At 43.7% G+C, this 27,101-nt stretch overlaps 1 protein-coding gene across 2 annotated transcripts in view; it reads left to right on the forward strand.

Annotated features, from left to right (window-relative positions):
* Positions 1-25,006: 25,006 nt before the first annotated feature.
* DNAH8 (dynein axonemal heavy chain 8) overlaps positions 25,007-27,101 on the forward strand; it is a 288,139-nt gene continuing 286,044 nt past the window's right edge. For both annotated transcript variants that reach the window (XM_040982961.1, XM_040982963.1), the window contains exon 1: positions 25,007-25,132. In XM_040982961.1, coding sequence (XP_040838895.1) covers positions 25,022-25,132 — 111 coding nt within the window. In that variant the 5' untranslated portion in view covers positions 25,007-25,021. The remainder of the gene's footprint in view (positions 25,133-27,101) is intronic.

Raw genomic sequence — 27,101 nt, forward strand, 5'->3', positions numbered from 1 at the left:
TCCCACATGAATGGCAGGGATTCAAATGTTAGGGCCATCATCTTCCCAGGCACATTAGCAGGCAGTTAGATTAGAAGTGAAGTGGCCAGGACTTGAACCAGTGCTCTTGTGGGATGCTGCTATCACAGGTGGTGGTTTAACCTGCTGTACCACAGTGCTGGAATCAACAGGAAAGCCTGCTATCATAAAATAGCAACTCAGTGACAGATAAGTCTAATAATGTAGTGCAATTCTAGTGAGAATTCCAACAGACTTCTATTTAATGGAATCAGCTGATTCTAGAATCAGTGTTTAGGGCCCAGAATAGGCAAGACATCCTGAAGAATAGTTAAGTAAGGAGATATACTCTACCAGGGACTAAGGCTTAGTATAAAGCTACTGAAATTGCAGCAATATGGCAGCACCACTAATATGCTCAGTAAGTGGGGCCTGACCGCAATTCACACTCTCACACACTCCCCTCCTACAAGTACGAGCTGCGATGTACTCCGCTAGGAACTCCACTAGTAAGGAGTAGAATCCAACAGAAGTGACAGGAATGGGTTCTGAGATTGTTATACAAAAAGCTATCTTTCTTGGCAGAGCGCTCTCATTTTATTTTTCTTGCTCAAGGGTAGGTAAGCTTACTATTATAAGACTCTGGAAAGACTCATGTGGAAGAAAATGATGTCATTGGCCAGTGGCCAGAGAGGACCCAGGACCAGCCAGCAGCTGGGAACATGGGAGTGCCAGTAGATCTTTGAGGTGACTACTGTTAGATCTAGTGTCATTAAAAAAAATTTCTTTTAAATAACAGTTACTTAGTTGAGAGGGATGCATGCCCATGTGGGCCTCTGATTAGGGTGGAGAGAGTGGAGGTGTGAGGAAGATAGGTAAAATTAATGTTTCAGGTTTTTTTTTCTCCTATGTCCACAGGACAACATGGGGATATCATTTACTTTTGACTTTGTTACAGTCTGATTCAGAACTACCCAGCTAGGCCACCCCCAGTTTTCTAACCTAAAGAGACTATAAGAAAATAAATGATTATTATTCCCAGCTGCTAAGTTCCAGAGTAATTTTTATATTTGTATTTTGACATATGGTAGAGCTGGTACGCACATGTTTGGGGAAGAGACATACTTTTCAAACAGAAATCCAGGTGGACTAAAGTTACATATGTGAACAGGTAAAACTTAAAGCTAGGAACTTAAGCTAGGAATCCACATAGTGTAACCTGCAGGAACTAGATAAGTATCTTAAAGTTGATAGATCCAGATCAGCATTAGACAACAGCAAAAGCTACAATGACACACAGGGGAATTAGGAACGACCCAAACAGTCTATTAACAAGTGGTCATATGCACAAAATAGGGGAGAACCCCAGAGCGGAACAGAGGGACTGGAGGAGGCTTATCCCCCACCCATAAGGACTCCCGGACTCCCACCAAGGTCTATCAGAACGGACACAAGAACGTCAACGCAACTGCCAAAGAGAATACGGGGACCTGGAATGCCTTCGAATGCTGTGAACCCAGAGGACAGACACCCCCTCTCTTTGGACCAACTACACGAGATGGAAGAAGCCCGAGTCCTTCCACATAGGAACCAACGACATCAGAACAACGACTAGGAACCACGATTGGTCATCAGAACCAGAAGATCAATAAACTTCCGGCGGGACAGTGGCGGAGGAATCCTCTCCAGTCCTTACCTAGTTTCAGCTCTGGGCCTCCACCCCCTATAAAGACCAACAAGGTTCCTCCTAAACCCCCCTCCCCCTCTACACACACACACACTTATACACACACTCATATACACACACTAATAGGATGAGATAACCAAAGAACAATAAAGATAGGTCATCAAGGACTTACTCATATACTATTAGATGGAACATAAAAAACAAGTACTCATTAGCAAGGTATGAGAGATTTCTCTGCAACACCCCCCAAAATCATTACACACCTCAATTGAGGAGGTGACATTGAAATAGTTGTAGAAGGTAATCAAGAACTTACATGTAATTTTTACATATTGTCTACTCAACACTATGTCAGACATCTAATGTTTGCCTGGATTTAACCTGTAATTTATGCTTGGTTGATTGTTACTTTTCTGAACCTGTCACTGATACTGTCTAAACCCAGAGGTGTGGAAGAATTGAACTTTTTTTTTTTTTTAACATATTGTTCACTCAACACTATACCAATTAACCCCATAACATTGTATATCGACGCTGATGTTTTGTTGGGGGTTTTAACTGACCGGAACTTTACTCTGTTGGCTCTACCTTCAGACCAGAGAAGGTCTCCCCAAGAGGCCACTGAACTTATCTGGACAATAGGACGCTGGACTTTATGCTGGGTATGCTCACAATGTAGGAATTTCAACTGAACTTGAACTGTGGTTATGCAACAAGATGGAGCAATCCACTATGGGAGGAGGGGTGTGGGAGGGGCGGGGGGACTCCCCAATGCTTATAAAACTGTTTCACATAATACAATGTTAATAAAAAAAAAAACTTAAACAATGAAATATCAGAAAAAAAATAGTTATGAATTTATGGTAGGGAGTTCATAGCAAGCTACACAGCACAAAATATAAAAGACAAATAAAGGGGGTTTTTTTGTGCCTCAGCATGTGAAGATCAACATGGGATGTTTCTGCAACCTGAAGGTGCTGTCGGTCACACTGCCATGCCCTATAACTGCTGGTTCAAGTCCTATCTGCTCAACTTCTGATGTAGCTCCCCGCTAATGTGCCTGGAACAATGGAAGAGTGCTTGGGGCCCTGCCATCCTTGTGAAAGACCCGGCTGGCACTCCAGGCTCTTGCCTTTAGCCAGGCCCAGCCAAAATCTTTGTGGCCATCTGGGGAGTGATCCCGCAAGTAAAAGGTCTTTCTCTTTTTCCCTCTGTGTGTCACTCTGCCTTTCAAATAAATTAATTGATGTTTTAAAAATGAAAACTAAAATAGTCCCTAGAAAGGTAAAAAAAAAAAAGGCCATCCACAGACTGAGCAAAGGTATGAGAAATGCACGCGATCAATATAAGGTCAGGGTCCAGAGTGCCTGGCAGCGCTTACAAATCTGCGGAAAAGATAAAGGACTCAACTGATCACGGTAAACAACAAGCAAGGGCAATTTACAAAGGAGCAAACACAGATAGGCGGTCAGCATATGAATATGCCCCAATTTTCTGGCATACAGGGAAATACGATTTAACACAAAATGGAGATATTTTTCTGGTACCCATTCAGATTGCCAGAAATTGAAAGTAAAAATCTCTCAGTATCGAATGTTGGCGTGGATGTGGAGCCATTGAAATTCATAGACACTTGTTAGTAGAAACTTACGTGATTAGAAACACCTTGGAAAACATTGGACAGTATCCAGTGAGGTTGAAGATAGCCCAGAGTCCACTTCTGGGTAGATATCCTGAGAGACTACAGTGACTATTGTCGCTGTCCCGCAGCGACAGACTTGGTGCACGGAGCCGATAATAACACGCGTGGACCCTGACTGATGGTCAAAGCCGAAGTTTATTAGGGGCATCAGACTTTACACACTGAGAGTCTGTACTGTTTCCCTCTCTTGATTGGAATTCCTTTTGTTTTGTATATTACACCAGGTGTTCTCATTTACATGCTGTTTATACCAAAGGTAGCCATTTGGTTGTTGTCATGCAAATACTGTCCAATGAACTGCAAACCTGTGCTCCCTGACCTTCCAGGCTCACAATGTCCTCCTACAACTATATCTTACAAGAGAGCATAAGGAACACAGTTGGAAAAAAAAAAGTGAAAGAGCCCATTTAGGGAAAAAAGAAGAATGTTTTTCACCCCAAGATCAACATGGGATGTTTCCGCAACCTTAAAAAGTCTGGGATTTTTCCCCACATATACCAGTTCTGTGTTTTCCAAATCAATGAAATCACGTTAAGTGACACTATTTATAGGAAGTTGGTGTCAGATCCCACAGGTTCTGTTCAGTTCACAAGACGGCTCCTGCTCCTGCCCTGACTTCAGAGGACGGTTGTACGCTCCAGAATGTTCTATCTGGGCCTCTGACTGACAGGCTACAGCTCAAGCTTCCCACAACCCCTTCCTCCAGTCTCATTAATTTGCTCCAGTGACAGGCAGCCCTTGGGGGAAACATGTGTATCTATCGGTTTCTTTTTCTTTTATAAATACTGCTTACATAGTTGATAATGATTCATGCCCACCTGGACCTCTGATTAGGGTGGAGAGGATTCTATCTGGAGGAAAGTGGGCAGATATATTCAGGCTTTTTTTTTTTTCCTCCAGTGTCCACAGGGGAGGAAAGGGAAAGGGCTGCTCCTGGCTATCAAACTACTTTAGCATCAAGGAGAGGGCATGGCCCCTGATAATGTCCTAGAGGCCCCGATGTGGAGAAGAGTGCTCTGAGGGTGTTACTTGATCTTGACAGCTCTGAGGCATTGTAGGCTTCGTTACTGCAAGATTGAGATAATTTTTTCGAGGCCTACTGGTTGACAAAGTTCACCTTAGTACAAGCATAGACAAACTTTGGCCATGAGAATTGTCCAACTTGTTCTTCTTTCCATCCTCTGATGGGGCAGTTGGCATCCCCTGCTGGCCTAGATGAGCTGGCTGTCATGTGCTCTGTGTGCAGCTGGGTATGCTGTCCACTGTATAGGCATCAGCAACTGAGGAGGCCAAGTGCCTAGACATGCACTCCAGATTGGACCACACATCCTGTGATTTTTTTTTTCCTGAGGAAAGGATCTGAGTCCAGCAGTCTACTTGGAGACTCTCCAAGAAATCTCACCTTGGGTGACCTTAGACTTGATTTGTGTGCAGCAGCCAGTGCAGGGTCAGGTTTGGTCTGTCACCTGCACCAGGCAATGCACATACCAGTGAACGCAGCACAGTCAATTCTACCTCAGCCCCATATCTCACATGAACTGATGGGTGCTATGGCCCAGTGTAGTCAGCCCATCACCAATGCAATCCTCACAGATATCCGAAGGTGTCGTGGCTTAGTTGGGTTGATTCCCAGTACTCCCCACCAGGCCCACTCCTGATCCTGGTTTTTGCAGGCACCAGCCTCTGCCGCAGCCTCATCTGGCCAAGGCCATCCAGCTCCTGTGCAAATCTATAGTAGCTGCAGCTTAGCTCAGCCTGTCCAACTACAAGACCCAGCCCTCGTGTATGCTAACAGGTCCCACTGACCTGTCCAGCCTGGCCCAGCCCCAGCGCTGGTTCTTATATTCACCTGCAATAAGTACAGCCTAGCACGGGAGTGCCTGCAGTCCCGTGCCAGGCATGCTCCCAGCCCTAGGATCTTATGCCTGCCAGGGGATACTGTGGTCCTGCCTGACATGACTAGGACCCAGACACGGCACTTGCCAGCTGAGCTGCCCTAGCGTGGCTGCTTTGTACCCATTTTGACTCTTGTGTACTACAGCAGGTGCAGCTGCCTAGCCAAGCCTGGCCCACCCCAGACCAGCCCTTCCCCAGTCCCAGCTCTCACACTCACCAGTGGAAGCAACAGCTCAGCAAGCGAGTCCCAAAGTTCCCCTATCAGGCTCACTCTTAGCCCCAGGTCTCATATGCACCAGCTGGTGCTGTGATCCAGTCTGAGACAGCCTATTCCTAGTCTTGGCATTCACCAGCACGTGCTACAGTCTGGCTTAGCCTGGCCCACCCCCAGTCCCAGTTCTTACTGATGGGTACAGCAGCCCAATCCAGTCTGACCCACCCCCAGACTTCACATAAACCAACAGATGTTGTCATCCAACCTGGTTTGTCATGTACCCTGTCCTACCACTCATTCATGCCAGTGTGTGCTGTGGACTGACATTGCCAGGCCCACGCTAGACCCAGGTTACACATATGCCAACAGGTGTTGCAGCCTAGCTTGCTCTAGCTTGCTGCTAGCCCTGGCTCTTAAGCTCAACAATGGTAACTGTGCCTGAAATGAAAGTTCCCCAAGTTTCCCTATCAGGCCTGCTCCCAGCATTGGATCTTACATGTGTCACAGCATGCTACTGCCCAGATTGACATGGCTGGCCCCCAGTCCTGGCACTGACTAGTGGGTATTGATGGCCTAGCCCAAATGGCCTACACTCATTCTGGCTCTCACTGAGGAGGGTTACAATCTAGCACAGCCTCCCCCACCCCCATACCCAGTTCTTGAGTGACCCACTGGGTGTCATGGCCTAGCCTAGCCTGTCCCACACCCATCTGGCTCTTGTGAGCACCAATGGATGCTGGAAAGCAGCCCAGTTTGGCCTGCTCCAAGACTCAACCCACACACATGAAGAGTGCTGCAGCTTTGCCCAGCCTGGTCTGTCTACAGCCCAGGCTCTGGCACTCACCAGCAGGAGCTGCAGCCCAGTAGAGGAGTTTTTGGGTTCCCCTACTGAGTCCCTAGAGTCTCTATTCCAAGCCCTAGATCTTGAGCGTACTGGTGGATGTTTTGACCCAGCCTGGTATGGTCCACCTACAGTCTCAGCTCTTACTGGCAGGTGCTATAGTCCCATGGAGGCCAGCCCACAAATTCCCTACAGAATTTGCCCCCCAGATCTGGTTCTCTTGCATTTTGGTGGGTGCTGTGGCCAAGCCTGACTTTGATGCTTGTAGGTGAGTACTGTGACCTAAACACTCAGGCGTTTCCCCCAGCTACTGCTTCTGTGTCAGCAGACTTTGGATAATGCTGTTTAACCTAGCCCAGGTCTCTCACATGGGCAGGTGCCGTGACCTGACCCACACATGTCCTTTCTAAAACACTCCATCTCAGCTTCCTGGCCTACCTGCAAGTTCAGTAACCTGGTTTCTGGAAGAACCTAGAAATCATTCTTTCCCTGCCAAACATGCCCTCACCCCTTCCCACTCCAATGTGTCCCCAGACCCTTCCCTATACAATCTGCAGCTCCCAACCGTGGGGCCAGGGTGGTGTGTCCCAGCACTGAGTTCTCTGTCTTTACTACTTATCCTTTAAAAATTTAAAAAGAGAGAGAAAAATAATAGGCAACTATGCTGACATACTGGTATAGTTAACACAAATTTTGCATTGACCAGGCTCACAATACCCACAAGTTATTGGTTGCTTTTCTCCCATCAGTGTAGCAGGTGCCTAAGTACAAGCCAACATAGGCAGTTGCCTACAGCTGAGGTCTATTTGTTTATTATAAAGAAGATTACAAAGGATGCATAAGAGATATATAAGATAGGATATGTGGAAAGGAGTGGGGCACACTTTAGAAACTGCTTAATTCGGTTTTCCCAAATTTTTTTGCATTTCATCTTTTTGTTTTTTGGGGGACTTTGGTGTATAAATGTGATTGAATTGTGAACAACTGTGAACACAGAAATGTGATTGATTGGCCAAGAAGAGTAGCCAAGAAGAGTAACATATATTTTATGGTTAGGAGTCTTCCTAGTCTCTGTGAATATTCCTTCCCCAAGTAACAGGGCAAGATCCTTTCTGAAATGGGGGTTTTATGATCTACTATTAAAAAAGCTAGGTCAGAGATTTTCTTTTAAAAAAGGCAGGCAGAAGGGGGAAGATGAGCTACTAGACTTGCCTTGGGCAAGAGAAATTCTAGTTCTTGTGATCTGCCTTGGTGAGGGAGTTATGAGCCAGAGCTATAGATTAAATGCCTATATGTCATATAAAAATCACAAAGCTTAAACGTCCAGTAGGAAAATCACATTATCATAGGGTGAAATATTGTATGTAAGTGAAAATGAAAGAGCTAGAGCCACATTTTCAACATAGGTAAATCTCAACAAACAAAAATAAGATCAATACAAACGGAGTTAGAATACGTATGGCACAATGCTATTTTTGCAAAGTTTTAAAATATTCAAAACAATATAATACAGTGTTAATGGCTAAATATACATCGAGTGGCGCTTTTTAGGAAGTACCCAAGAAGAAGCAAGTTCAAATTCATGATTTCTGATAAGTGGCAGTGGAGGAAGAGAAATGTCAATTGCACTTCGTAATAGTTTTCTCTCTTGTCAGTAAAAATCTTGTCAGGAAATGTAAAAGTATATTTAAAACACTTTTGTGGTTGCATTTATTTTCCTTAAAGAACATTGTTTTATTAGTTGTTCAGGTTCTTACCATCATTTTGGATTTCTGCATTGGCAGCTATTACTGTTTTCTTCAGATAGCAGGGACTACTAAATAGGCTATACATGGGCTGTTATAGCCACAAACCAATAATCCAGGAAGAAAAGCTTGGGGAAATGAGCTAGGAAAACTTATTCAATACTTCCATATATTTTATTTGAATGAGTGACTACTTACATTGTTGCTTGACAATATAATCATGCGGCTATGTTGGGACGATTACAACATTATATATAGACAATCTGTGCACTTTAATTGCATATTTCCTACAGTATCTAAAATTTCCGGTGGGTTGTTTTGACATCCTTATTTCTGTCCATCTTTCTCTGTTGGTGAGGTTTGAAAGGAAAGTCATCATGGAGTTATAGATTTTTGGAACTGAAAGAGAACATAAATATTATCTCACCTTCCCCCACTTTGTTTTATAAACAAGCACAGCTAGGACAGCAGCAATTTCCCAACCTGAAGTTATCCCACTAATTAGTTATTTATTGGGTAGCCCAGAGTCCCAGAGCTAAATCTCAGATTCCCTGATCACCAGTTGAGTATTTTTCTTTGGTACATAAACTGCAATTACTAACAGGGCCCATTGATTAAGCCATTTCCACTTACTACTGTGCAAAGCATTTCTATATACAGTCCTTCATTATATTTCCAGGAACATTTATTTCTCAGGGTCTTGGACATTTAATGTCTTATATGTGTACTATGCAGTGTTTACTTTTTATGAGGTCTCAAGAGAACTCTATGGAAGGTGTATTTTTCCTATCTCATAGGCATTCTCAGGAGTGCTATCATTTGGCCATATTCCATGAACCTAGATTTCTATCATAGTTAATGAAACCTATTGCATGGTTCATGGTGTGACAAGCAATACAGCAACTTACATCTTTTGAACAAAATCTTGTCATTTTTGTGTTACTTCTACCATGTTTAAAATTTTTTATTAACTATTCTTACTTTTGATGATTTTTGCATAATTGATTAGGGTGATAAGGGTCAAGGGCTACAGGAAGGTGGGTGAGATCACTATTTCCACATTGTCTTTTTTCCCTTTTCAATCTGGGGAAGGGAGAAGACAAGGAAAGAAGCCACACCCAGCCTCCCCATTGTCTCTGTACCCTGGGATAGATGACAGCCACCAGACACCACTCCAGGGTCCCTGATGTGGGGCATGCTCTGAGGGTTCTGCTCAAGAGGTTTTGATAGTTCCACAGTTCTGTGTGTTTTCTGGGCAAAGTAGCCCAATAGGAAACATTATCTGTTCTTAAGAGAAACTTCGGAAGCTGTGAAAGAGACAGCAGCCATGACTTTTATGTAGCTGTACAGTTTCAGGCCAGTCGTCTAAAAGCATTCCTTGGGATGCTGCCAGGTCTCCACCACTGCCCCAATTTCTTGGCTCTGGGGCGCTGCCCTTCAGCGCCTGGGTCACCTAAAACTGTGTTTCTTGCATCAGCCTCTGTGGATGAAGTGTTTGCTAAGGGGAAGCCGGCGGCAAGCAACGTCCTGCGGAGTCCGCGCGGGACAACCTGGAGCGAGCCAGCCGCTGACCGCCCAACGGCTCCCTCAGCCGGGCTCGCTGGGCTCCAGGGGCCGCCTGCGCTGGGCTGAGGCGCGGGCAGAGGACGGGCTGCGGCGGAGCAGGGCGCCGCCGGTGAGTGCGCTGGGCGCGGCGGCCCTCGGAGGTCGCCTCCACCGCCCCTGCGGCCGGGTTACCGGCTCCATGGCTGGAGATGATGTCCACGCTAACAGGCCGTCCCTATGGTTACCCCTATTGAGGGCCTTGGACCCCCCAGTCAGCCTTTCTCCCTGTCCCTCCCACCCCGCCGCCAGATCAACTCCAGTCTCTGCTTGGAGCCCCTGAGGGTCTTCCTGTCCCTCTCCCTTTTTCTTCACTCCACTGTGAACTCGGCCAAGTACCTCACCCTTTAGGCGCTTTCCCCAACTGCGTCCTCCTCACTCCCTGAGATCCTCCAGTTTCAGCAGCTGGGACTGGGTCCACTTCCCTTTACTTGGGAGGGAGGACCCCCCCACTATCCGGGCTTTCTGCGTCGTCGAGTCGAACGCCCCACTTTCTGCTGGCACCACTCAAATGTCACCTTCTCTTTCAAGTTTTCATTTGCAGAACTTTCTCTGCCGGATTGGCCTTATTGGTGCTGACGGCCCTGTCCATCACCCCAGTGTGTACGTATCAGGAGGCTTCACATGTTCATGGAAAATGTGTAATTTAAAAACTATGCAGATTTCAAGTTTGTTTTCTACCAGAATAAAACTTAATCTTTTAATTCAATTTTCCTCAAACTTCATGAAGTACACTTGTAATTATTATAAGGAAATATGGCTGTGATGAACAACATCAACAAGAAAAAATCCCCAACAAGCATACAGGAAGTTTATAAAGGTTTATAAAACTGAAAAGTCAAATTCTCTCTCTGCTTTCCTTCCTCCAGTCTCTTTGAATGAAAGTGCTCATTGTTAATAATCTGTGCATCCTCCCTGGAAAGCTTATAATTTTTTTAGATCAAACCTAAGCTATTACTGAATGTAAATCTATGCAATTACATAAATGCAAATTATGTATGTTGTCTAATTGCATAAGAAAAACTTGCTAAGAGAAAATACTGCCAATTAAATCTTCCTAAAGTGTCATCTCAGAAGTGATGAAGTGCTGTGTGTAAGCATATAGAATGCACTTTTACAGTTGGTGTCATTATGCAGTGTACTGTACTGTTTTTTTACATGTAACATGTTTTAGGGAACATTCCACATCTGCACATATTCCTTTATTTGTTTTTTATTGCTAATATTTGCACTAACAGGTTTTTAAAAGATATTTATTTGGAAGGCAGAGTTAGAGAGGGAGACACAGAGATCTCTCATCTGTAGGGTTACCTTTCAAATGGCCTTAATGGCTGGTGCTGGGCCAGAGCAAAGCCAAGCACCTGGACTCCAGCTGTGTCTCCCACATCAGTGGCAGGGACCTGGATCCTTGGGTCATTTGCTTTCCCAGATACATTATCAGGGAGTTGGATTGGAAATGGAGCAGCTGGAATTTAAACTGGCACCCAGATGGAATGCTAGCATCACAGGTTGTTGTTTAATCTGCTGTGCTACAATGCTGGTCCCTGTATTAACATTTTATTGAACAGGGATAACCGTTCCTTTAATAAGTGACACTTGGTTTCTTGTTATGTTTGTTTTTGTTGTTGTTGTTGCTGTTTCCTTCACAAGCATGTTGTAATGAACCAATTACCAGGGCTATATTTGTATATATTTAATATGTACATAAAGTAGCTTAATTGATGTCTGTTAAGACTTTTACATCTTAATTGTGTAATCTATTAAAATTTTTGCTAGAAGTTTTGGGAATTCTTTTATATAAAGTAGTTGTATACATTTTCTAACTTAAAATTAGTTATGTCACTCTTTGGAAATGATGTTGATATTTTTCATATTTAGTGTTCATTGCATGCACAGTAGGATTTGACATTTGAAAACCATGAAGAAATGCATCTCAAATTATTTCATTAGGGGAAAACTTATAACAACTTTCCAAAGCAAAATCTCTCCTTAATGGCCATGGTCATTTATTTAGTCTTAGCAGTCACTTAAAAATCTTTAAACAATAATTTAGGAGAGTTTTTGGTCAATGGCAGTAGTAATTAACATCTATTTGTTAAGTTCTAGTGTTCATGGACTATTAACTATAGAAACACTTTAGGTTCACACTATAGAGCTTGTCCTGTCCTTAGTTTAAACTAACTATATGTAATTCAGCAATTAGTAGAGCACAAATTCAGGTGTTCTATGAGTACTTTATTGCATTTCAGATATTAATTGATGTTTCTTTCCTTTCCCAAAACAGCGTTAGACAAATTCTGTGACTGAGGTAAGAAGGCACACATAGAGGTAAAAAAATCAATGTGCATATTGTATTTAAATGTTCACCTATGTTAAGGGAGTAGATTGTGTTTAGTAGAGTACATGTGAGCAGAATGGCTCTCATGGAAATAGCTAATGGAAACTTGACCAATTAAGTTAAATTATTTATTTGTGAAAGACAGTAGGTATTTGTTGCAAAGTTTAGAGCATGAGCCTGACTGAGTATTGATGACCTATCTCCTGGACTCCTTGGAGATTAGGACTAAGGATTCCTGTAGCTTGAAATTGTAGTTGAAAAACATATTCAGCTCGTGTGCAGGTCCCTGATTGGTCTACTGTATTCATGGTGCTGCTTTGACTGGTGACTAGTATCATGTTCTTTTAGGAAAGTTGATGATGGCAAAGTGGGCTTTGCTTGACCAGGTGGTAAATACTTACTGCTCAGGGCCTGGGGTTCATTGCAGATGCTTCTGAGACTGCTTGACCCCACTGCAGAGATCTCTGCTCATAACTTTGGGATCCATTATCCTCCGTACTCCCTCTCCGTCATCTGTCTTAGATCACAGGTGCTGTGGATTTTGTTATTCCCCAACCCCTACTTCCTGACTGACTCCTCCCAACAGGTCACCACTTGCTTATTTCATGCCTTTCATTTTCCATATCCCATTCTTTTAACTTGGATAGTTCTTCATGGAGGACTTTTTATCAGCTACTGAGAACTAGAAGAGACCCCAAGTACAACAGAGCTTGTGCCCCAAGATGTTAGCATGAAGGATCTTCGCTTGTATAAAAGCCATATACTCATTATTTATTTATCTTAACTGATTAGGAGTTCCCATTGTGGTCTTTTGGAAGAATGAATGGTTTGTATGGCATAAGAATGAACTTGTTTTTGGCTTATTGATCATTTTTTTGTAGTTTGATTCCTTTGCTTTGTTTTCTTTACTGTATCCTAGTTCTCCTTCAGTCCCAAATAATGTCCAAATTCTGCATGAACTTCTCTTCATTTGCTTCATCCACAATAGTTTCAATTTTTTTTCCTTCTGCAAATTTCTATTTCAGTAGAATCTTAAAACAGCACACTTGATAGCTTCATGTAGATTTGTGACAGAGAGGGAGATGAGAAAATCTTCTGTTTGTTGGTTCACAACTCAAAGTCAGGAACCAAAAACTTCATGAGGATTTCCCGTGTGTGTGTGGCAGGGACCCAAGCATTTGAGCCAGCCTTCACTGCCTTCCCAGGCACATTAGCAGGGAGCTGGATTGAAAGCAGAGCAGCTGAGACAGGATCTAGGTATATGGAAATGGGATGCCACCATGTTGGCCCCTTACTTAGAATAACAAATAACATTGTGCATTTGTGAGTACCAATGTCTTATGTTGGCTTCTATATTCCAGGGCGAATGTCACAGCCCTGGGCCTGTGACACCTTCCCATGACATCTATGGCTGCAGCACAGGAGAGGAGGAGAAGCAGCAACCTTTGTTCTACCAGTCTCTCTGCCTTTCCCTCAGCTTTCCTGGGTTTCCTCTCCCTTCTTTTCAATCTGCTTTCTAAGCTCCTGGATTCAGCTTCACCTCAGTCACTGTAGACATTACTACACCTAACTGGTGACATTCAAGACTAAGTATTCTTTGCTTTTAATGTTCTTTTTCTACTAGATTATAAACAACTGTTGGACAAGCAGGGTACCAGGTACCTACAGGTTGATGACAGTTCCGTAGTGCCTCAGATGACCCTACCTCCTTTTAACTTTTCCCCCCCTAGTTTCGAAATGCCTGTTTCACTCCCCACAGATTTTGGTGGGAATTTTTCCAAAGCAAAATTTCCCCATAGACTGTCAATAAATCAGTCACCTTCTTAGTGCATTGTTTATTATTCTCTTACTTTTATTTATTTTTAAAATTTCTTTTTATTGGAAAGGCAGATTTACAGCAAGGAGATGCAGAAAGATCTTCCATTTACTGGTTCACTCTCCAAATGGTTACAATGGCTGGATCTGAACTGGTCTGAAGCCAGGAGCCAGGGGCTTCTTCCAGGTCTCTCGTGTGGGTACAGAGGCCCAAGTACTTGAACCATCTTCCTCTGCTTTTCCAAGCCACAAGCAGGGAGCTGGATGGGAAGTGGAGCATCATGGACATGAACCAGCATCCATGTGGGATTCTGGTGCTTGCAGGCAGAGGATTAGCCTGTTGAACCACCAAGTGGGCCCATGATCTTATTTTCAAATAGCATTAAAAAAAATTGAGGATACTGCATGTAACAAAATTTATCATAAACTATGCATATTAAAGTTCAAAATGTTCTAGTTCAAAGTGTTTTTGCTCGATTTATTCTGTTGTGCAACCATACTATTATCTAATTCCTGAGTAATCGCATCACCTGACAAAGAAACCCAGGCGTATTAGTGGTCAGTTTCAATTCTTCCGCTCACCCCCATCCCTGGCTACCGTGAGTCCATCTTTTGTCATTGGATCCTTTTCTGGATTCTTTATGTAAGTGGACTCATATAATATGTGGTTTTTGGGACTGCCTTTGTGCTCCTTACGGTGGTGTTTCCAGGACACAACCATATTGTGCCTTTACTTTTTTAGATAATGTTGCCCGTCCAGCACTCAGTAGTTGATGGTATCCATTTCAAACCATTTCACAATGGCAGGTCTTGTTGGAGCTATTCTGCGGGAGGAAAGGTCAGAAATCTTGAAGAAGGCGACATGAATCCTGAAGAAGGCGACCCACTTCCTGAGGAAGCGGCTCCGCCCTCTGCGGAAGAGGCAGCCCCGCCCCTTTCTGAAGACACGGGTCCAGCCCCTTCCGGAGACGAGGCCCCGCCCCTTTCCGAAGACACGGGGCCACCCCCCTCCGGAGATGAGGCCCCGCCTCTTTCTGGAGACGAGGCCCCGCCCCTTTCTGAAGACACGGGGCCACCCCCTGCCGGAGACGAGGTCCCGCCTTTTTCCGGAGACGAGGTCCCGCCTTTTTCTGGAGACGAGGTCCCACCCTCTTCCGGCGACGAGTCCAGGCTCCTGTCAGATGTGGAACCCCCGCCCCTTTCGGCAGCGGAGACCCCGTCCATTCTAGAAGAAACGGTGACTGGCAAGGACGACCTGCTTCCACCTGAGGACGACCTTCCTTTCATGATTGACTACCGGGATCTCATCCCTTCCGACGAAGGACTGTCCCTGTTGGATGAGCCGCAGCCGGTTGTGAACCGGGTCCGACCTCGGCTCGGGCCGCGCCCAGCTCAGTCAGTACTGTCCGAGGTGCTGTCCCAGTCTTCCCGCCGCTCGTCCAAGTACCGCCGGAGCATGAGCGGCATTCCCAGCTTCCAGGAGACGCTGAAGGAGAGACAGGTCGGCCTCGAGTCAGAGACACTGTCATGTCAGAGTTGGGTCACTTCAATTTTCAAACATGGCTTTCATTTTTTTTTCTTAAGGCAAGATACAGAGACGCACGGGAAAGCCGAAAAATGAGACTCGATGCGTGCTACAAATACATATTTGAAATTCTGTCAGAAAAGCTGGGCCTGGACATGGCCACCGTTGAAGAGTTGATTTTGGATTCTCTGTCTGTAAGTTTGAGTCTTGTCATGTTGTGGTTTTGATGGCTCGTTGAGCAGTACAAGAAACTGGGACCTGTCGAATGAGCTGCGAAACATTTAGAAAGAGAACACTGAACTTTTTCAGAGCAGAGAAGACACTTGTCTTATTATTAAAAACAAAAATTATAGCCAGTAAGATAATAGTGGGGCCTACTCGAGGAAAGGAGAAGAATTAGCAGGTAGAACTGGCGTGAAATTCAAGCTCAAAATGACTTCAACAGTGAGATAGTTGAGCACAAGCGGAGTGACATCTGTGTGTGTGGTTTGTGCAGCTAAAGGTGCGGATCATGGACACAAACAGGCTCCGTGTCTAGGACCTAGGGAATGGTGACTGTTCTGTAAGTGGAGTGGAAAGCGATGAGGTCGTTCTAGGTCAGGTGACCGGAGCTCTCTGTGTGGCATGGTCAGGGCGGCCATGTGTAGTTGCCTGATTAGTTATTCGCAGTGCTTGCTTTCATTCCCAGGCTCAGATGATAAAGCTAAGCAGTCACCCTGGTATAGGAATGTATGGTAATCTTCTATTCTGACCAAATGCACTGGTGAAGACAGTTGGAGTGGGAGGAGGTTATGCTGAGGACATTGCTATGGGGAGGGACATATGCCTTTGTTTCTGGAGGGGCCCATGAAATTGGGCAAAACTCTTTGCTTGCCGTAGAAGCCAGGATTCTCTGCAATGGTGCCTGGAAGAGTTTCTTCTCTCCTTCATGCAGTGTGCTGCAAATGGTGCAAAGCTGTCTGCCCTTCATGTCTTCAGGCCCCGAGTCCTGGTAGTTCCCTACCTGTGTCAATGGGATTGATCCTTTATCTGTTTCTTTGATACATGGTTGAAACCAGTGAGGTGAAACTGTGACTGAAGCAGAGCTGTCAATGGCTCTGAGCTGTTTTAACGAGCCAGGATAGAGACAGTGATGCTTATGTAAAATAAGAAGGTGTCTCAGTAGGCAGCTAGTAGTGGGTTGTGGTTTCCCGGGCCACTGAAATTTTCTGCCAGAACAGACCTCTGTGGTCAAGCTAAAGCTTCATGGGCATGTATCCTCACACCAGTCTTTGCTCTTATAATGCACTGTGCTCAGTTGAGCAATTTCCTGTTGTCATCTTGAAATTTTTAATCAGCTGTCCTGCCTTTTGCCCTGAACCCAACCAGTTCTGTGGCTATCCCTAAGTGTGGGATGATCCCACCCAGGGAGCAAGAGGATGCTCTTGCTGTTCTCTTGCTGCGTTTGTCTTGGCTCCTATGCTGACTCTGGTGGAGTGCCTCATTTCCAAGCTGAAGCAACTGGTACAAAATCGCCCAGATAAACCTCTCTCCAGATAAGGAGATGGAGGGTACCAATTTATTTCTTGGGGGTCTAGGTTTCAGGCCTGATCCCAGGATTGAAAATTGGCTAGGGCTCATGTTTGGCCAGCCCCACGACTAGAATCCCAGCAGCTCTGCCAAGGATGTGAGCATATGATTGGGGCCTGTGAGAAGAGGTATGTAGGGGAGCAGGTGCCTGCAGAGTGATAGTATATTAGATACGTACTGTGTGGCCTCGGGGCCTGGCATTGTCTGGACTCAAGCATTCTCATTGGCTGGTGTGCTGTTCAGGCAGTGGAAGTGTGCCACAAGCCTGCAAACCCTTTCCCTTGGCCATTCCTGGAGTGTCTCTTGAACTTTGGTTTATGGGCGTTGTGCCTGTCTTTAAGGACTGGACCAGGCACTGCCTAGGCTGCCAGGAAACCTAGAGGCAAAGAGACAAATCCAGGTTGAAGAGGTGTTTTCTCTCTCTCTCTCTCTCTCTTTTTTAAAGATTTATTTATTTTTTATTCCAAAGTCAGATATACAGAAAGGAGAAGAGACAGAGAAGAAGATCTTCTGTCCATTGAATCACTCCCCAAGTGTTCGATGACTCATTCCCCACTGCAATGGCCGGTGCTGTGCCAATCTGAAGCCAGGAACCAGGATCTTCAACCAGGTCTCCCATGTGGGTAGAGGGTCCCAAGGCTTTGGGCCGTCCTTGACTGCCACAAGCAGGGAGCTGGATGAAAAATGGAGCTGCCGAAATTAGAACCGGTGCCCATATGGGATCAGGTGCATTCAAGGCGAGGACTTTAGCCACTAGGCCACCATGCCAGGCCCAAGAGGTGTTTTCTTAAATCGGTTTCTGAGTGTGCAGAGTCGCAGTGGAGGGAAGGTAGTACTACCAGGAGGGAAAGAGGTTTATAATGATGTTAGAGTGCTTTTTTTTCGCTGGAAGGTAAGGCAAGCACATGCAGTGAGCTGGCATCGGGGGAGTAAGAAGATGGTATGAGTCACAAGGGGTGATATAGCTTACAGTGATAAGGTTTATGGTCAGACATTTAATGTGAAGCCTGGCATGCAGCTCATAAAGAGCTTCCACAAGAAGGTGGACAGGAGAGGGTGTGACGGTCCGTTTGTTTGCCTGTGGATCTGTTCTCCCTTGTCTCCCACCATGCTGTGCGGCCTGGAAGTCTGTCACCTGGGCTCCTTAGCCTTCTGAATCCCAATTGTTTCATCTCATGGAGGCACCAGTGGAGACTAGAGGTCAGAGAAGTGTGATAACTCCTACCCCCACCCCTCTGCTTGGCCGTGCTCCTGTTGTCTTCTTCTGAGCCCTTCCTCTCTATGTGTCAGTTCTGCAGCCTGGCTCCAGTTCCTTTTCAGGCCTTAGGTTGTCAAAAGACCTTTCTTTAGTTGTGTTGCTGTGGATGCCGCAGCTTTCATAAAACCGGCTTTGGCCCTTAGGAGTGCCCTTGTTTTATTATACAGCTTCTTCAGGAGCCCCTTTGCACATGGAGCCTGAGCAACGCAGAGGTCTCTGCAACACCGGCATTCACACTTTTGCCCCTCTCATTTTGCAGGCTCCTGCACGCAGCCCTGTTTCAGCTCATTGCTTTTCCTCACAGCATTTTCCAATGTCAAGGCAACAGTGCTGTGGAAGGATCTGGGTCCCCAAGCCTGGCTGCAACCTCATACTTTGAACTCTGGTTGTGTGATTCTGGGTCTGTCAGTTAAGTTTTTTTCAGTTTTTCTTTTTTCCTTCTGCAGAAGGGGTTTATAAGCTATCTTATCTGATCTGACCTGTGGTGAAGCTCAGACAAACTGGTGAACTTTTAGTTTGCAGTGAACACTGTGGCCCATGACAGTGCTTAACCTTGCTAGTCTCTGGAGGAGACAGGGGGAGTAAGAAGATGGTGTGTCACAAGGGGTGATATAGCTTACAGTGTCTAGAAGCAGGTATCAAATGCATTGGGTATATGGAGGTCTTTCTTCAATCACAGTCACAAACAATACTTTCAAGGATTTGTCTGCTTTCAGGGCTGGTGGGCCAGCCAGGAAGTGTTGATGGAACTGGATGAGAAGAGCTAGGCTCAACAGCTTTTAGAATGCAGTTATCTAAGAGTCAAGTTTATTTCAGAGAAGGGTAGAATCAAGGGCTAGTGTTACGCAAATCTCTGTGGCTCTCTCATTTCCTAAGTCTGTGGTTCTCAAATTGGCACCAGGATCACCCAGAACTTCTTGGAAATGTAAATTCTTGGGCCAGCATTTTGTGTTTTTAACACAGCCTTCTCCGTGAATCTGTGACACATTAAGGTTTGAAATTTAAGGTGAGGGGCTTTGTGACACCCGAGACACTGCTCCCTAGTGGGAAGTAAGAGAGATTTGCTGCCCCGGAGAGCAACTTTGTATGAGACTGGTGTGAAGACGGCTTAGTAACTTTGTGTTTCCCATCTGACCTGAGGGCTCTTGCTGATGGGACCTGTATAGTTTTCTGCTTCCTAAGATATTACACTGACTCTTCAGTAATTGAATACAAGCCTAATGTTCATCAATACGGAAGAATCTCATTATAATAATAATAATAATAATAATAATGCTTTTTTATTAGCTTCGTACCCTGTGGGTCAAATTACGATGACTTAAACCATAATTGTCTAAGTAACTGATCAAACAAGAGTTAGTTGATAAGGTATGTTTTCTGTTTTCAAGTCAGCTTCTAATAATAATTTCTTTTACTGGATATATAAGCCAAGAAATTGAAACCAATATGTTCAAGACATACCTGCGTTTTTGTGCCTTCTCTGGCACTGTTCACAACAGCCAAGGGAAAGCATTAGCCTAGGTCTGCATTGACAGAATGAGTGATTAAAGGAAGTTCAGTATATATCCATGGAGAAATATTATTCAGCCATACAAAGTGAGACTCTGTCATTTGCAGCAACTCAGGGTGGCATTGGAGGATATTATGTTTAGTGAAGTTAGGTGAGGAAAGACTGAATATCCTTGTTCAGATGTGGAAGCTAAAGTTGATCTCTAGGAAGTACAGAATGGCAATCAGAACTTAGGAAGCAATGATAGAAAGAGGATGGCTCATGGGTATAGAGGTGTACTTTCTCATGTTTCATGGCACAGTAAAATAAGTATGGTTGACAAAATTAACTGATTATTTTACAATAGCTAGTACAGAGGATTTTAAATGCTACCCAGTTCAAGAAATGAAAAATATGCAAGGTGATAGATATGATGTCACTTTCAGTGATCTGATTTTTACACCCTGTATCCATATTTTGAAATTCCACACAGTGTTCCCTAAATTGAATACATGTATCATGTTCAACTATATATCAGTCAAAAATTAAAATATATTAAAATACTTTTTAAAAAGAATAGTTACATTTAATAAAACTACGATATTTCTATTTTTTTTTTAAAAAGATTTATTTATTTTTATGTGAAAGGTAGATATACAGAGAGAAAGAGAGACAGAAAGACTTCACTCCCCAAATGGCCACAAAGGCTGGAGCTGGTCCAGTCTGAACCCAGGAGCAAGGAGTTCCCTTTGAGTCCCCACATGGGTACAGAGCCCCAAGGCTTTGAGCCAACCTCTGCTGCTTTCCCAGGTCATAAACAGGAGCTAGGTTGGAAGTAGGTTAGCCAGGACTAGAACCATTGCCCACATGAAAAGCTGGCACTGGCAGGAGGATTAGCGTGCTGAACCACATGCCAGCCCCAAGAATCCTTTATTTCTTATACATTTTCCTTCATGTTTTGATATAATTCTTTCCGGTTGGACTTAATGACCTGTGCTCATAAGATTCTGTGAGGCAGCTCAGGTAAGTGGCTAGTCACGCAGGTGATTACTATAGGTTCAGGGATTGAGCTCAGGGAAATGCTTAGCATAAGCTTTGGCTTGGGTTGTAGTTCTCTGGTGATTTTATTGATAATCCCTCTCTCCCTTCTCTCCCCCTCTCTTTATTTAACAGCTGGAAGCATTCAGTCACTTTTTTCAGAAAGATGGTTGTAAGACGTTGAAATTTTTATACCAGGAAGGTGATATACCTGGTCCTGGTAAGGATATTTTATGAGGACACTGTGCTAGTAACTAGTTAATAAAGGTTAAAATAATGGTATACTTTCTTTTTCTTGTACATTGTTGATCTTCACTTTATGAAGAAAATTTTACCTAAAGTATATGCATAAAAAAAAGTATTCTCTTAAGAACAGTGCATTTGGAGCCCAAAGAGGTATTTCACACATTGCTATAATAATTTCAGAAAAAAACATCCGTGTAGAAACCATTGAACTCTACTGGGGGATGCGCATTTTCATTATAATTTAATTGCATTTTTCTCTGAAACAGATGGAGTCGTTTTGTCCACATGTTTTCTGATGATTAGATATGGCCATGAAGCCACTGTGGAGCCAACGGCTGCCCCCTGTAGTCCTGGCTCAGCATCCTGTTCCAGCTGCTCAGCTGTCAGTCGGAATATCCGGCTTTCACTACTGTGGCTATCATGCCTGAAGTAATTAATCTGCAGCCGGGTTGTTAAACCTGTGTCTAATGATTGGGTGGATGGGCCATCCTTTTGGTCTTAGCTTTTCTCCTGAGTCCCATGAATTTGCCTTTTGTGTCTCTGCTGTGTGTTGTTGCTCACTTCCGCCTCTGCTGTCTTAGCCTCGATTCACACCGTTGCCTACTTCCGTGCTCCAGATTCCTGTTACCAGGGTCTTCTGAAATTCACACTGTGTATATCTTTTCTTGTTCTGTTCTGTATTGGATTGAGTGCAAACCCCTCTTCTATCCAAGGCCCACTGGACACTGGACACACAGTACCTGTCTAGGCTCGTCTCGTGTTCTTCCAGATGTCAATTTGCTGTGGTCTTCAAGCCACTCTGTCCATTACCAGAGTCATGTCACTCTTGAGTTGCCTTCCTTCTCTCCATCCCACAAACCCTTACCCCTCCTTTAGATTACTTTGAGCACTTTCTTTGAACAGAACCCTTCTGCATCCATCAGTCATTCAGCCTCCTGCTCATGTAATGTTTGCATGTTTCAATATTTAAGGTAAATATACACAAGTGTTGCTTCTCTAGCAAAATGCGTAAACTGTCATAATTCTTATCCTGTGGGATCGTAGTGTGGTCTTTTATTTTTATAACTCTTAAAAAATAATAATAGATGAAAATTACAAAAAAATAAGAACATATACACAATTAGAGTTAGAAAAAACAAGCTTGTCCACAGGCTCACTCAGTTGCAGAAAGCACTGTTAATTTCCTGATGAATATCCCCCTAGGACTGCTTGGGTAGATGTGCATGTTTTACAAAAATAGGATCTGGCTTTACGTATTATTATTCTGTAGTGCCTTTATATTTTGATAACACTGCCTTCTCCATGCCAATAAATCCATTTCTATCATTAAAATTTTAACAATTACATTATGTTTCAGTAAGCTGATATAGCTGTAATTTTCAAAAATGCTTTCCTAGTAAAACATACATATTTGCCACTTCTTGTTTCTTGAAACAATGCCTCAGTGTCTGTTGTTGAAGCTAAATCTATGTGGATGGAGAAGAAAGTTTGCCTAGAATTTGAGGGGAATTGCAAGAACAAAGGATAGAATTATCTTTAACTATTATTTTGCTCCTTATAAAACTGAGGCACCAATCAGTTTGGTAAATATTTCTCTTTCTTTCATAGATGAATATACTAACGCATGAATGCCGATTATTTAAAAAATATGATCAAATGGTGCATTTTACTATTGAGTTGCTTTCTGTACTTGATAGCACAGCCTAGATATTTTTCTACGTCATTGCACTTAGACATACCTTATTAAAAATACTGTATAGCATTTAATGGCATTGTGGTTTTTAGAAGTCATTACTAGGACGAGTGTTTGGTGTAGTTTTTCAGATACTGGTTGGGATACCAGCATTTCATGTTGGAGTACCTAGGTTTGGGTCCTGGCTTTGGTCTTTTTTTTTTTTAAGATTGAGTTATTTGTTTGAAAGCCAGAATTAGAGAGAGAGAGAGAGAGAGAGAGAGAGAGAGAGAGAGAGAGAGAGAGACACAGAGAAAGGAATAGAGATCTTCTATCTGCTGGTTTACTCTCTGGAAAGCAGGGATGTAAACTCTTGGGCCACCCTCCAGCTGTTTTTTTGCAGGCCATTAGCAGACAGCAGGATCAGGACACAATGGGTGCCTATATAAGATACAGGCAGCGATTTTACACCGTCTATGCCACAATGCCAACTAGCTGACTCTGGTCTCGGCTCCAGCATCCTGCCATGCATACCCTGGGAGGCATTAGGTGGTGGCCCACGCAGTTGGATCCTTGCTACATGCAACCTAGATGGAATTCTTGGCCCTTGGTTTTGGACCTGTCCTGCCTGGGAACATGTGGGCATTTAGAGGAATGAAGTAGTGGATGGAAGAAGTGTCTGTCTGCCCCTCTATCTCCTTTAAAATAAACAAAAATCAGAGACTGAAGAAAAAAATAGAAACCATCCCCCTGTTGATGGCCATATCTCTTGTTCATCAGGAAAGCACGTGTTTTCCTCAGATTGTATCAGCTACAATGGTGTCACATGGCCTTGTGAAAGGCTGAGGAGGCTGGAAAAGTGATTTCTGCTTGAAGATGTGCATGTTGTGGCATGATTCAAAATCAGGTTCTCTTAACAAAAAAGGGAAGGGTGTTAAGGGTAGTGAGCTCCCTGTGCCAAGTTTGTGAATGGACATTTGGGCTCTTAGGTTGCTCCTTACTCTGTATTGAGGTTCTTTGGCTACAAGCAACAGCAGTTGACCCTGGCTTATATAGGAAAAAAAAATTGGGGCTGGAGAAGAGTGCAAGGTGTTGTTCAGAAAATTTAGAGCTAGTTGAAAAATTAGGCCTTGGGAAAGACAGGAATAGAACCTTTACACAGATTTTTAGGACAGTTTCTTTAGGATTCATCATTAGATTATTACTTCTCAGATCCCTCCGTCCATCCTTTTTTTCTGGGTGTGTGTCTCCACTCAAGGTTTATGTTCTTGCAGAGTCTAACTGGTGGTGTTTTCACATGACTACCTCTGCAGGGCCCTGACACTGGTGTTCTCCAGCTGGCTTACTTCCAAATTGCTCAGAGTGGCCAGGTCTGGCTGAAGCTGAAGCTGAAACTGAAGCTGAAGCTGGGAGTCAGAAACTTAATTTAGGTCTTCTGTGTGAGGGGCTGGAATCCAGTTCCTTGAGCCATTATTGTTGTTCCCAAGGATCTGTGTGAAACTGAGCATTGAATGCAGGGGTTCTGATATAGGATGTGGATATCTTAACCTGCCTCTTAACCACAAAGCCAAATGCGTGACTCTCTGATGGGAATTTTTTAAGAAAAATTTGTTTCATGACACTTGATTTATTTTTATTGGAAAGAGATTTACAGAGAGAAGGAGAGACAAAGAGAAAGATCTTCCATTCATTTGTTCACTTCCCAAATGGCCACAATGGCCAATGCTGAGCTGATCCAAAACCAGGAGCCACCTCTAGGTCTTCCATGCATGTGCAGAGCCCTAAGGTTTTAGGCCGTCCTCGATGGCTTTCCCACGTCACAAACAGGGAGCTGGATGAGAAGTGAAGCAACTGGGACAAGAACTGGTGTCTGTATAAGATACTGGTGCTTGAAGGTGGAAGATTGGCCAATCGAGCCATTGCATCAGGCCTCAGTGCTCACATTTAAAATCTTTTTTAATATGAGAGATTTGTAATGACTTAATGTTCCTTAAGCTTATTTCAAGGAAGAATCTCATGCAGGTTGGGTACCATGAGTACTTTCAGACTCAGAGATGATGTCCTTTCAGCTGAGATTTGAAGGATGAGTAGGAGTTTGGTAGTGCAACGTGGAGAATACCTGGAGGAAAGGCCCTAAGGCCAGGCCAGAAGTGCAGGGATCAGTGACAGGCACTAAAACAAATGGTGAAAATTTAAGAATTGTAATTGTTGACGTATTTTTTTGTAGACCAAAGCATTTATTCCATGATCACATTGGCAATTTGTTGCAATGAGGTAAAAGAAACAGTGGGGTAGGAGGCATAGCGACTTATCACATTTACTCAATGATGTGGCTTTCATTTGCAGAAGTTGGTCGGACATTTCCTGGATTACCCAAAGGGTCAAAAATGATGAGACTATATGTTGACAGTGCAGCCCCAGAGAAAATTAAAGGGCTGTGTTTATTTTTTGTTCGTTGTCACAGCGATATTGCTATAAGTGCTAAAAATGTTCATGAGGTATGTTCAATTTTGTTTCAAGTTATTTAAGTTAAACATAGTCACATGTTTGCTTTACTGTGGTTTCCTTTCTCTCTATAAGATTAAGTTCCAAGATAATGATGTCTTCATATGTTAAAAGAAATTGACACATTGGCTAGAATCAAGTTCAGTGCATTACTTTTCAATACTGTTTTCAAAGTTCCTGGAGATTCTACTTCTGTTAGACAGGATACAAATAATTTCTTTCTCAGGAACACAATTGAATTTCGTTCATAAAAAGTATTGGTTCCTTTAACACTAGTATGTTAATTCTATCATAGTTTTAGAACAAGTAAAGGGAGAATTGTCTTAGAACCTGATTGCTGCTAACTCAGTCTTCGGGGAGCAGGGTGGTGATATGAAAGATGCAGCATTTTTGCAAATCGATCTGAATTTGTTCTCTAACTCACCCCTGACTAGCACTGTACCGCACATTGCTCCTCCTTTCTGAGACTCAACCTTCTACATTTTTGCATTGGGAATAATAATAATGGCTACCATTCAGGATCGTTGTGAGGCTAAAGGATAAGTTTGCTTTTAACATAATGAGTCTTATGACATACACTAAACTCTCAACAAATATTAATTCTCTTTGTTGTGAGAGTCTTGATACCTTTTACAATGGGAAAGATCACCGACAACAAATCTGATTTTGCTTCTTTTCCATTTACAAAAGAAGATTGTTTAAAGAGAGAAATCTTTGTATATTTGGCTTAGTTGGATACTTCATTGCGTCTCTTGTGGTTAATGAGACCTCTTCTGTTAGTCTTCATCATAGATCCTCTTTTTTTCCTTCTGTTCAGTTTTTCTTTTTGTCTTTGAAGTTGTGAAGTGTCGCTGTGATTTCTCTATGTGTGGATATATTCTCTATCTGTATTCCCTCTTACTGATTCTCTCCAAATTTTTGTCTTATCATGATAATATGTGCACATAATTTAAAGAAAGACAAGGTTATGTAAATCCTGCTGTGATAAACAGTCTTCTGAATCACTCTCCAGAAGCAGCTATTAAGCTCTGATAGCAGATGCCTGTATTGTCTTCCAAATAATATGCTCTGATGGCTTCTTTTTGTAAATTTTGTTGTTATCTATGGACTTTTCCCTATTAGGATGAAAATTTGGTAACTTTTTCTACCCTTTGACCCTGCCTTTTTTTTTTCCCCATGTGTCCTTATGTCCAGTAAAAGTCTATTTTGCTTAGCCTAATTTCTGTTTACATGAAATAACAGTGTAAATGTAATCATAGCTGAGCCGTGTAGGGCATCGTGTCAGTGTTTCTCAGTGTGGAACTAAAGACTGTTTCCATGAATCTGTGAGGGAAAAATCACATTTTCACCATGATGCTACCGTGCGCCTAGTGCCCTTTCCCATAGCGACACTGGGCCGGTGGTACAGCAGCAGTGGTGGAAAAAACAGGTGATAGGTCACAAGGGCAAATATCCAGCCAAGCCAAAAAGCCAGCCTCTCTTTAAGCAATCCTGTGGCTAGTTGTCCTTATAGTCCTCACTACCTCACATTTTATGTTAAAAAATGAGAAACTAACCTGTTTTTTAGTGGCTCTCGAAATGATTTTTTTTCCCCAAATCTTGGATTCTTGGCATGGTGTTTCCTTGTCACTTAAACTGCATTGAGTTGGGCCCGGCGCGGTGGCGCAAGTGGTTAAAGGTCCTCGCCTTGCACGCCCGGGATCCCATATGGGCGCCGGTTCTAATCCCGGCAGCCCCGCTTCCCTTCCAGCTCCCTGCTTGTGGCCTGGGAAAGCAGTCGAGGACAGCCCAAAGCTTTGGGAACCTGCACCCGCGTGGGAGACCCGGAAGAGGCTCCTGGCTTCGGATCGGCATAGCATCCGGCATGCCTATGCCGGGCATGCATAGCATCGGCCCGTTGCGCTCACTTGGGGAGTGAATCATCGGACGGAAGATCTTCCTCTCTGTCTCTCCTCTCTGTAT

The sequence above is a fragment of the Ochotona curzoniae genome, unplaced genomic scaffold, assembly GCF_017591425.1.
Source record: "Ochotona curzoniae isolate NIBS_2020 unplaced genomic scaffold, NIBS_Ocur_1.0 contig_3819, whole genome shotgun sequence".
Taxonomy (NCBI): Eukaryota; Metazoa; Chordata; class Mammalia; order Lagomorpha; family Ochotonidae; genus Ochotona; species Ochotona curzoniae.